Genomic DNA, 12,319 nt, shown 5'->3' on the forward strand with positions numbered 1-12,319 from the left:
AAAAAAAAAAGTAATATCAAGAAAATGGAATTTATTGTTTCAGACTTAAACGAAGTACTTTTCAATTCTTATTTAAATTATTAAATCCTAAATTAAATAAACAAAATAAAATAAAAATAAAATAATTATAAAAGTAAAATAATTATTGATTATTACAAACTTATACCTGTACGTGCTTTTTCAGCATCTTCACGACTAACTGTTACATTATATATTTTATTACTTTCTGAACATATGAGGCTTAACGTCTCATCACAGGGCGCCGCCATCTTTTCACTGCCAGTGCCTTACCTCGCCAGCCGCAGTAACGAAAGCAGGAAATTACGTCAAAATATATGACGTCACGTGTTAACGAAAGTACATTGAAAGCTTACTGCGACGTATTTCGGAACGACTTTGCAGTACTGCAAGTACTGACAGTGAGTTTCGGAACGCAGCCTGTATCGAAACTTGAAGCCTCTTTTCCGCGACACTGATTGGCCGTCCCGACTGTCTCGATTGGTTCGATCGAAATATGCGGCTAGATTTGATCCGTTTACAACTGTCAGATGCGTGTGACGGATCAGGTTGTGTATTTTACATAATTTTTCACGGCTGTCAGCATTGGTTCTTGCTATATTATTTATTATATTCACGACTGTCATCGGTCTTTGTAAGAATTACATCGATCTATCGATCTATCGACTATCAGCGGCGGACTCGCGAGTGACAAAGTTTGGTCGAAGATTGCATCACGAGGTGAGTATGTAACCGCGATTCGTTGCGGGTTTGAATCGCTCGTCGGATCGGGTTCGTGATAAGCGGAATAATTGAAAAGAACAGTGTTTTTAAAAATAATAATGAATAATATATTTAAATATTAAGCTGACGATAATGACAATATATAGATCGAACAATATGTGTCGACGCCGTTGGTTTTGGTTGTTTGTGTTACCTGACAGAGGCTTGTTTAGACGCCGGTTTGCGAGGTGTGACGCGCGGTGCGCGAGACGCGGACGACGTCAGTGTCGCGTATTCGCGAGTTTATTCTGTTGACGTTTCTTTCGGCGTCTTGTCTCTTAAGCGCGGTTGACACTTCTTCCAGCTATTTAAGTGGCGTTTTGGATTCATATAATGTCGCGGTCGTTGAGATTGCAGCGTAGCTGCACGCGGGATATTGCCTTAGCGGCGCTCCCTTCGATTTCCTATCGCGGAAATTTGAGTCGATTCGGTGTATGCGGTGCGGCCGTCGGTCCTCGTACACGGGACCTTAGCTCTCGGAGTTTCCTTTATGACTCAACGAGCTCGACTCATTCGGACACGATTTTGAATGCGGCCAGCGGTACCGCGGACCTTATCAGTGTCGGCCTCACGAATCCGTGAGCCGACGGCGGAGTAATTACAGTCGCCCAGCGACGAACAGTAATTTGCCAGGAGCGGAGTAAAGTCGAATGTCGATGACACGTATCCGTGTAACGACGGCGGAGTGATTACAGTCGCCAATCGACGAATAGTAATTTGCCAGGAGCGGAGTAGAAGCGAGTGTCGCTGACACGTATCCGTGTAACGATGGCGGAGTGATTACAGTCGCCAATCGACGAGCAGTAATCTGCCAGGAGCGGAGTAGAGTCGAATGTCGATGACACGTATCCGTGTAACGACGGCGGAGTGATTACAGTCGCCAATCGACGAGTAGTAATCTGCCAGGAGCGGAGTAGACTTGGTCTCTCTTAGAGTGGATGATCGGAATCGGATTCTCCTTCGAGAGCGGTAGATCGGGTCTGATTCTCTTTCGAGAGCGGACGATCGAATCTTCCGATTACGATTACGCGGCGTTTTATATCCCTCGAATCTCGCTTGATTCGCTATTTACCGCGGTTGTTCGGCGGTCGCGCTGTTTACAATATTAGAGGACGCGCTGTCCTCTTGCGCTCCTGATTCGCGTTGTTCTGCGTTTCTATTACGTAACGATATGCATCGTTACAAGTAAATGTCCAGAAAGTTATATTTTCACAGTTAGTAACGGCTTGATAGATTATATCTTTTGTTTATATTGATACATTTATGTGTTCTGCAAACATTTTGCCTGAACCTATATCACAGAGAGAGGAATCGCATCGTTCACAGCTGTCAGCATTGGTTCTTGCCGTGTTATTTATTATATTCACGATTGTCATTGGTCCTTGTAAAAATCGCATCGATTGCGGCTATTAGCGACGGACTCGCGAGTGACAAAGTTAAATTATCATTAAAATTATATCTGATTTCTTTTATACGTTGATTTCTTTTATACGTTATATCAAAATTTTACTTGTTCATTGAATATTAATATAATTATTAATTAATAAAAATATATTTTAATTTAATTTTATTTTTATTTTATATTTTTTATTGTTTCTTAGTAGCTAAATAGCGCGCGCCTATATTGTTTCTAGTAAATATAAAGTATGTGTGAATGATTTATTTAAATGTCACTCAATCATTTTTATAATTACATATTGTATTATTTACAGAATGTCATGCAAAGAGAAATCTACTTTGATAAACAAACATTACACATTGATAGAGAGAAAAATATTTTTACAAATACTTGAAAAATATAAACATGTAGTAGAAATAAAGAAAAGTGATGCTATAACATTAAAAGACAAAGATATCGCACAGAATGAAATATGTGAAACATATAACCAATCAGCATTGATCTGTCAAGAAGTAAGAACTATAATTTAGAATATAATATTATAGAATATACATGTGCTTTTTTCAATACATTGTCTTGTACGAAATTTTGGTATTTATAGAGAACTGTGCAACAATTAAAAAAATTGTGGGCTAATCTGAAGCAATCTCAAAGAGATGCCTTAACCAAAGAAAAGCAATCATGTCTAGCAACTGGTGGAGGACCACAGGAAGTAGAAGCAAGTATTGATCCTGACATCCTCAATATTGCATCACATCTAATGGAAATTGATCCTGACATCCTCAATATTGCACCACATCTAATGGAAAATGCACCAGTGTTATTCTTATCAAACATGACTGAAACAGAACTTGAAGGTAAGTCTAAAATTAATTATGTATTATGTAATCTTAATTATATCTATTTTGGTATTATCTTTAATTTAGATTATCTTTAATTTATATCTATTGATTTATATCTTTATTGAATCTTTTCTGATATCATATTTTACTTTTATGTTATTAACTTTATCTATGTATTTCAGATAAACGTGAGTTTACGTTAGACATAATATCTACGAATGAGAACGTAGAAAATCTATTAGATATTGCAAACAAAGAAAATTTGACAAATGATAACGATGTAAAAATTATTGTTTCACAAAGTATTTATTACATGAGTTATATATTTAAATGCTATTGTATTTTAATTATGACACATATAATAGCAAAAGTACTGATTTCTTTAAAATTAACTGTAACCTCTGAGCTTTTGGTAATATAAATCTATTTAGTTTTTTCTTATATCAACCTGTTTTATTTGATTAACTTTTATCATTTCAGATAAACATGAGTGCAATATAATATCTACTAGTAAAAATGAAAATGAAGTAAAAACAAGCATTTGCGAAGAATATTTGATCAGTGATGAGGACGATAAAACAATTGCTCATTCACAAGGTATATATGAGTGGCGTATAATTGGACACATCCAATCATATATCGTTGTTTAAAGAAATCGTGGCAATGTCTCTATGCACACGACGTTGTGGGTGGATGTGTCCAATTGTACATGTGTCCAATTTAATCTCTTCCGATATATATTACATACATTATATGTTTAAATGTTATTATGTGTTAATATTTATCTATGACATATACAAAATATGGGTGTATATCAGTTGGACATGGGGCAATTGGACACAGTCCAATCACAAGTCGCTGTTCCAAGGGACCCTACAAATGTCTGTAATCACACGGTGCTGTGATTGGCTGTGTCCAAATGCACCGTGTCCAAGTGCACCGCTCCCGTATTTTTGTAGTTTGTTTATTTATAAAATACATTTCCTCAACAATAAGAATGTTTTCAAAAATTTTTAATGACTGATGTTCTACATAACTGATAATGTGCTTTTTACTGTACAGATGTGTTAAAAACTATGTAAAAAATATAAAAAACTAAGGGCAAAAAAGTGTTCAGAATACAGTACACTATGCCGGAAAAGGTTAACGGACGCCGCACACGAATTGATATAACAGTAACGTACCGTAAGAATTGACCAATCACTTTAAGTATCGTCGAATCGTAAGGTCGCCATTTTTGTGAATGCTCGATTGTAATTGGTCCATTTTTACGGTACGTTTTACGTTACTGTTATGTCAATTTGTGTGCGGCGACTCTTAACCCTTAGTAATCTGATCTCAGATTGTCGAAATTCAAAATGGCTCGCAATCGCAAGATCGCAAGGAAATTGACCAATTATAATTGATTATTCTTCGATCGCAAGAAGAATAATCGACTATGATTAGTCAATTTCTTTGCGACCTTACGATTTGCGACTAATGTAGAATGAGTTTTATGTCGTTATACAAGAATGTGTGCTTCCCGCTTAAATATCTTATATTTTGTCTTTATATATGTATAATTTATGTACTGTCTCTCTTACTATTTGTTTTATAAGCCGATTTTAACTTTTTTTTTTACAAAAGTAACGGAAAGTAACGATTTTTTATCGTTACTTTTCAAATAACGATAACGCGTTACTTTTTAGAATCAGTAACGAGTAACGGTAACGAGTTACTTTTTACCTCAAGTAACGGTAACGGTAACGCGTTACTTTTAAAAAGTAACGTTCCCAATCCTGTATACACACACACATACACACACACACACACACACACACACACACTGGGAAAGATTCTTTAAATTAAAGAAATATATCATATTTTGTTAAATATAATTTCTTAACTTAAAAAAATATTTGTTAGCTTTTAGAAAACATCCCAGATAGCACAGAGAATTCAAAAAGAATTCAGTCGTATGTCATCAATTCTAAGTTCATTTTCAGATACAAAAAAATTCTTCAGAATTCAGTTCAGTGAAAATAATTCTTTTTGCATCTAAAAATGAACTCAAAATTGGTGACATACGACTGAATTCTTTTTTAATTCTCTGCGCTATGTGGGATGTAATAAATATAAAGTAATATCTTATAAATTTGTAAAATGAAAAATTATAAATTTCTTGATAAAAATGATATCTTTGATTTAAAATATTTATATATAAGAAACAAATAAACAAACGATTTCTTTATAAGAAGAAAAATATATTTTTTAAATGTAAAAACTGTGTTTAAATAAATATTTGTTTTAAAAATAAATAAAATACTAATAAATTATTTTATTACTTTAAATAAATTATTTTCTAATTTTAAAAGTATCTTTTTTGTGTCTCAAATTAAAGTTTCTTTTATTATCAGGAAACAATTTATATTTAAATTTACAAAAAGATTTATTTGTATTTTATTTACTTTCGAAACAAGTATATTTAACAAATATTTTTTAAATATACTTTTTACATACTTCTCAAACATACATTTTATATTTAAAATATTTCTATTCTCTTCTTTTAAATAAGTCATTTTGTTCCGGATGGCAGCTGGGTGTCCGTGCGGAGCGTGTACGGCGGGCGGCCGAGCCCCAGGCGCCGCTCAACTCGCGGTCGCCGGCCTCCCGCCGCCAGTGCGCGCCGTCGCCGCGACGCGGCGAGCGCGTCAGCCGGAGCCGCTTCTCGCGGTTAATTCTCGCTTGGGCGCCTATATAAGGCGCCGCGCGAGACAACTCGAGGCCTTTTGCCTTTTGCCAGCCTTTTGACTGCGGTTGCACATCAGGTCGCTGCCTCGTTGTGGTATTCTTTTGAACTCTACCAAGATTCAGATCGCCTTGTTGAGTGCGCAAGCACGTTGGGCATTTGCCTCACCAGAGGTATACTTTTGCATCTATGCATTGATCTTATCTGCCTTTTTTATCATTATTTGTCGTAGACACGTTGGCATTGGTATTTAGGTCTTTTGGGATTCGACAGCCTTTTAGATTGCGTTTGCACGTTGGGCTATTGCCTCTAGAGTGTCCGAGGACACGTTGGCATCTGTGTTACGAAGTGTATGGTAATTCCACGGATCTCCACCTTCTCAATACGATCGAGAATTGAGAGAAGGCTTCGCGCGACCACTTCGGATTACCTTGACGCCTCCACCGCGGTGGACGTCTCTCTTCGCGACATCTCCCGTATTGCATACCGAGTATCAGCGCCGACAGAACTTAGTACGGTCGGGCTCACGACTCCGCGCGAGTCATCATTTCATCTCTCACGCGAGCCAAGCTCGCTATTGCTTCGCTGCCAGGGCCGCAGCTTTCACGCGAGGCATGCTCGCTATTGCTACGCTGCCAGGGCCGCAACTCTCACGCGAGACACGCTCGCTATTACTTCCCTGCCAGGGGCACAGCGTTCTCGCGACACACGATCGCTGGCCTAAGTCTACTCAAGACTCCTACGTCGTCGCATCCGCGACTCCATCCGCGAGGAATATTTGCTTCTCGTCTCGACGAAACTTAGCATTCGTCACGCACGCGGTATTATCAACGCACGTTTACGGTTACGTGTACGTCAACGTCAGGCTTCGACTCGGCCGCGTACGCGATTCAGAGTTACGTTTGCGTTTAGGCTCTCACTACGAGACATAGCATTTGCCGCGTGCGCGACTGTTCAAGGCGAGTTCAGCTCGCCAATCTAACATCCCAGCTTCAACCTCTGTTGCTCCCTCGCCAACCTGAGCTGAATTTTGTTCGGACTTGACTCTGACACTCACAAGGAAGACGAATAAGTGTCTCCATACTCTGAGTGATTATTATCCTCCGAAAGGGGGAATCCTTCCCAGCGCGGAGGCGCCGGGCAATTCCACGCGTGTCCTTCACTGGGCGACGCCGTGCTCTTATGCACAAGAGCACTCTCGTACTTTCCCCAAACCATCTTACAGGGCTCCTGGATAGGAGAGCACGCATTTATACTCGCGCAATTGACGATAGCAGTCGACGAACGTTCGACGGCATCTGAACTAGCCGCTCACCGCCTAAGGCTGTTCGAAACACATTTGTTTTCGTACATAAATATACCATATGTATACAATACAAAGCGTCTCTTAGTCAAAGTGATAGTGGCGCAATAGGTAAGTAAATGACTCAAGAACTCAGAGGTCTCAGGTTCGAATCTCGGCAATACACAGTGGATCAGAAGCATGGAAAAAGTTGCCAAAAATCGATTTTGGAAAGTAGAGTAGAAGAGTATTTTATTATAATATGTAGCTCTTCTTACAACTTTTTCCAAAGTTTTATGATAATTAAACAGTTACCATCCATATAGCAACCATTTGAATTTTTAAAATGTAGTTTTTGTATCATTGATTCTCTTTGCAAAGAAAATCGTTCAGTTTATTATATATTCAAGAATAAAACGCTTGTTAATTTTTTTTCGTACTTTGAAGACATTAATTATTAAAAAAAATTACATTCGGCAATACGTCTGTAGCCAAATAGTACACCATTGTCTTCGAATATACTGTACTTTTTCAGCTGCGGAAGCTCTTTCAAAACGTGATAACAAGCGATAACAGCAGTTATCACTGAAAATAAGGCATCATTATATGCGCATTTATATATATTTTAGGAAAATCATGCGCATTTTTGCGCGTTTTCATACATTTCACCAAAATTTACAAATTAATAGAGGAAAGTAGTCAAAAGCGACATATGCCTTCTAAAGCGACATACCTCTATACCTCTATATCTATCTCTATATCTATTCTCTATACCTCTATATTTCTATATGAAAGCTTTGATGTTTGAGGTTTGCCAGTGAAGTCATGCGTAGGAAGGAGTCTGCAGAAAGGGAGAGACAAAATAACCTAACCCGGATCATAATCGTGCTATGGAGGCATACGTTTGCACCTTTGACCAGAGGGCGTTTGACGCAGCGATTGGTGCGCTGAATAGCGGCCAGTATGAAAAGATGAACAAAATTATCGATATGATGAACGGAAAGCACATCATCTTCGCTGTTGAAGTATGCGAAGACGCCACCCTCCCTGAACAGGTTGAGGAGTTAAGGTTAGACTCTCCCGAATTTGCGTCCGCTAAGCCCAGTGATTGTGTGGTGGAGCGCCACAATGCAGTCGTGACAAAAGTTACGATAAATTTTCGGTCAACTGATTCGATCCCTGTGGGACGTTGTGATCCTGCAGAATGTGTAGAGTGTCCGCCCTTAGATGGTGCAATTGCCGTTCCAACATCAACGGCTATATTGTATTGTGGTCCAGGTGGTGGGAAAACCACCTTATTGAAAGGTCTCCCGGTTGAGTTGAGGCGTAGGATCTACGATACAGATCATCTTAGAGATGGGGATAGTGTACTACCCCACACTTTGCTCCTTACTAATAGACCTGACATCTTTGAGAGTCATAAGGGGCCTAAGATTGCCTACCTCCCGTATAAGAAACAGTGGCTTAAGATGTGCTTAAGCAAATGCTCACAATGCATCGAGCAATGGTACCATGACGCTTGCGCGTCCATTAGATCTGCTCTGCTTGTGCGTGGAATATCTTATCTCGCTGAGTGTGTTCGCATAGTTGCTGATCCTAGGTAACACCGGTGATATGAAGGAAAACATTAAACCCATCAGGCCAATAATAGACGTAATATGTATTTTATGCTGTAATGGTCTTTTGTCTGGTGAAAGATATTTAAATGGTGAAAGATCGTGCTCCATAGCACAATTATCTCTCTTGAGACCAAGCACTACACACTTCAAGTATGTGTTGAGCACTGTCTATTCCAATATTGCAGTGTGCACACACGTTGGTTACGTCTTTCCCGATACGATGTAAGTACTCGCGAAAACAACCGTGACCTGTTAGAAGTTGGGTCATGTGAAAATTCACACCCCTCCTTTTTTGCCGATCTGTCCACGTCCAAAAATTAGAAGTAATGGCATCCCAGGTACGCGCACCGGATAAACCTCTGTCGGAGATGGATTTCCCATTGCCGGAAAAGAAGCAATTTTTCACCTTCCTTAACATCCAATTCCTCTTCTGGTGTCCATAAACCAAATGTCTTAAGATCTCTGATTCGCTCATATGTTCTATTGAGGAAAGCAGCATACAAATAGAGCGGAGGTATTCGCGCCAACAAGGTTGCGGCCTCAAAGGACACAGATCTATAGGCAGCTATGACTCTAATACCTACAAACCGTTGTACTCTGAGAATTGGCGCCTGGCCCCTACGAGCAATCGAGGTAGTTGGTCTCATGGCATCGTGCCACACAGGTGCACCGTAGAGCATTACAGACAGAACTACGGTCGCGTAGAGTCTTCTCTTCCCTTCACTTGGCCCTCGAAGGTTAGGCATGAGCCGTCCTAACGTTTTGGCCACCTTCATTGTCTTGTCAGCCGCGTAACGAAAATGATCGTGAAATTTCCACCTGCTGTCGAGGATGAGCCCAAGATATTTCATTGATCTACCAACACGGATGTAAGTGTGTCCAACTGATCTCGGGCAGATGCTCGTGTCTTCTGCGACCATGAAACAAAACAGCCTCAGTCTTCTCCGCAGCAACAGTGAGACCCAACTGTTTAATCTTGCGAACCACAGCAGCCGTCTGAAGGTTGGTCCTAATTACGGCATCCTCGACAGTTCCAGCCAAATATAACCAAAATGTCGTCTGCGTATTCGACAATGTGACACTCGTCAAATTTTCTGCTTCTGAGCACCGCGTCGTACGCAATATTCCAGAGCAGAGGTCGGCAGCTTAGCAAACTTTCCTCTCTTTTCGGGACGGCTCCGCCTTCCGTTGTTCCCCTTACCTTGACACCCCGCGAGTAGCCTACGAGTCGCTCGAGCTTCAGGAGCGTCGTGCATATATATCGTGCTATGGGATCCTTAGACGGGAGAAAAATAAGAAAACTTGAAAATATTTTTTTAAAGATGTAATATATACTGCAAAAGTTTAATTTTAATTATGATATTTGTTTTCAATAGTTTTCCACGTCACCCTTGAGGTACTATTGCTGACGCGTTTTTTTTTAAGTGGTATCCCCAGTAGGCCTAATCCACTAATAATGAAGAAGACTGGACAGAAGCAGAATGAGCAGAAGCATACATGTACGAAGAGCAATTAATTTTAATTTTATTTTCGACGTTTTTTAAAGGCGAGAGAAGGAATATCCACCTGAATATTCGAAGTAGCGACCCGCATAAGACACGATAAAGAATCGTCGCTTAACAAAGAACGTTTCTCATTTTTAATAAACTTCATTTTAGAAAATGAAGTCTCACATAGATACGTGGATCCAAACATAGAATGAATGCGCAATCCAAAATCCCGAAGCTTGGGATATGAAAATTCTTTCAAAATTTTGAAGAAATTGACACCGGTTTCTTTAAATGTTTTCAATGAAATATCATTCTGCAAATTGCATAATTCATCTTGCAAATCTAAATGCTGTTCTTCGATTAGCGTTGTTAAAGGATTCTCGAAAAGAATCAATTCATTTCTAAGTTTTTCAAAACACGTGAAGCGTGTATCGAATTCGTTAATAAGAGAATCCACGAAATGGACATGTTCCTGAAAATTATAGTTATTGCCTTGTTCTTCGAGAAGAATCTGGCAAGAAGGAAAGAAGTGAAAAACACCATTATCTATGTGAAATTTTAGTAACTGTAATTTCCTTCGGAAAGAATCTACGTGACTGACTAATTGAGAAATATTTTGATTTTTCCGTTGCAGCTTTAAATTGAGAAATCTAAGTTGATTTGTCAAGTCAGTAATGAAGGCAACTTCATTAAGAAATTTGGTATCTTCCAAAAAGAATATATATTCTTGGAAATTTGGATTTTTTATTTCTTGCAAGAAAAGGAGGATCTCTTTTCTTATTGCAAAAAATATTTCCAAACATTTTGCTGCACTAAGCCAACGTACTGGGCAATAAAGCGGAACATCAGTGTGAACAGCATTATGTTCGTGGAGAAACTGTTGAAATTTTCGGTGGGTAAGGAACTTCTGTCCACCTTTAATTGCATTTATTATTTTTGTAACAGTTTCCATAGCAGTTGAAAGTTTAATAGCTTTAGCAGATAATGCTTCCTGATGAATTATACAATGTATAATAGGGATATCAATATTTCGCTGCTTTAATTGACCGACGAATCCTATCTTCGAACCTGTCATAGCTTTTGCACCATCAGTTGCAATCGAAGAACATTTAGTAAAATCTAAATCAAAATTTTTAAGGGATTTTTCAACTGCTAAAAAGATATCGAGACCTGTTGTAGTGGTATGTAATGGGATGAAATCTAGAAGCTCCTCGACACATGAAAAATCGTCTTGCACGATTCGAGTAAAAATACTCAATTGACTCATGTGTCGAATATCGGTGCTCTCATCAAGACATAAAGAAAAATATTTGCATGACTTTAGAAGAATTTTTAATTTATCTCTTATCGAATCACTGATATCTGAAATTCTTGAAGATATAGTTTTTGCACTGAGGGGAATGCTCATTGCTTCATCAACAGTCAACGAATTGCCAAAAGCCTTTACTGTTTCGATGATACAGTTTTTTATAAAAGTACCTTCGGTAAATGGTTTCGAACTTTGTGCTATGAGCAAAGAAATATTATAAGAGGCTTCAATAGATTCTTGAGAAGAAATATGATTAGAAGAAGAAGAAGAGGATTCAAGGGATTTTTTAGAAGAAGCACCTTCATTAGAAGAAGCAGTGCAAGAAGTAGAAGGTATGGAACTTTCTTTATACACTAACTTTAACCCTTCGATAATATTTAATTTTTCTGCAATAGAATAATTTGAATATTTTAATGCATGACGATGATTGAAATGACTCTGAAGTGTATATTTTTTAACCGTGAAAGGTTGAAAGCCGCAAAGTAAGCAAATTGTTTTACTGGAAATGTTAGTGAAAAAATAATTTAATTCCCAACATTTTTCAAAAACTGCTGTTACACGTTTGGTATGCCTCCGTTTAGCCATTATCAAAATAAATGAGTAAAAATATAAGCAAAATATATACTTCCTTTCCGTCCGGAACGAATGATTCCTTGTCCGCCGATAAGCCCCCGCCAACCGATAGTTTATTAGCGATAAAAGTGCAACTGATTTATTGAAAGTTTAATAGCTTTACCAGATAATGCAACACAAGAACAATCACTTTTGATTCTACGAAAGAAAGCTGTAACTGACTTTGTCGTTTCTATCTCAAGTGTTATCCTGGTATGTTTCAGCGAAAAGAATACGTTAAGAAACAAATGCCGACAG

At 38.5% G+C, this 12,319-nt stretch overlaps 1 protein-coding gene across 9 annotated transcripts in view; it reads left to right on the forward strand.

The window, feature by feature from the left end:
- Window positions 1–662: 662 nt before the first annotated feature.
- Window positions 663–12,319, forward strand: part of LOC116853014 — a 22,023-nt gene continuing 10,366 nt past the window's right edge. Inside the window, exons 1-6 of one of the 9 annotated variants that reach the window (XM_032833868.1) lie at window positions 1,919–1,965; window positions 2,493–2,691; window positions 2,781–3,036; window positions 3,204–3,209; window positions 3,502–3,618; window positions 4,084–4,452. In XM_032833868.1, the coding sequence (XP_032689759.1) occupies window positions 1,952–1,965; window positions 2,493–2,691; window positions 2,781–3,036; window positions 3,204–3,209; window positions 3,502–3,618; window positions 4,084–4,103 (612 nt within the window). In that variant the 5' untranslated portion in view covers window positions 1,919–1,951 and the 3' untranslated portion in view covers window positions 4,104–4,452. The other 8 variants (XM_032833865.1, XM_032833863.1, XM_032833867.1 and 5 more) reach the window with 8 other exon arrangements.

This window comes from Odontomachus brunneus, unplaced genomic scaffold, assembly GCF_010583005.1.
Source record: "Odontomachus brunneus isolate Ranch 3 - 2012 unplaced genomic scaffold, Obru_v1 Obru_scaffold_267, whole genome shotgun sequence".
Lineage (NCBI taxonomy): Eukaryota > Metazoa > Arthropoda > Insecta > Hymenoptera > Formicidae > Odontomachus > Odontomachus brunneus.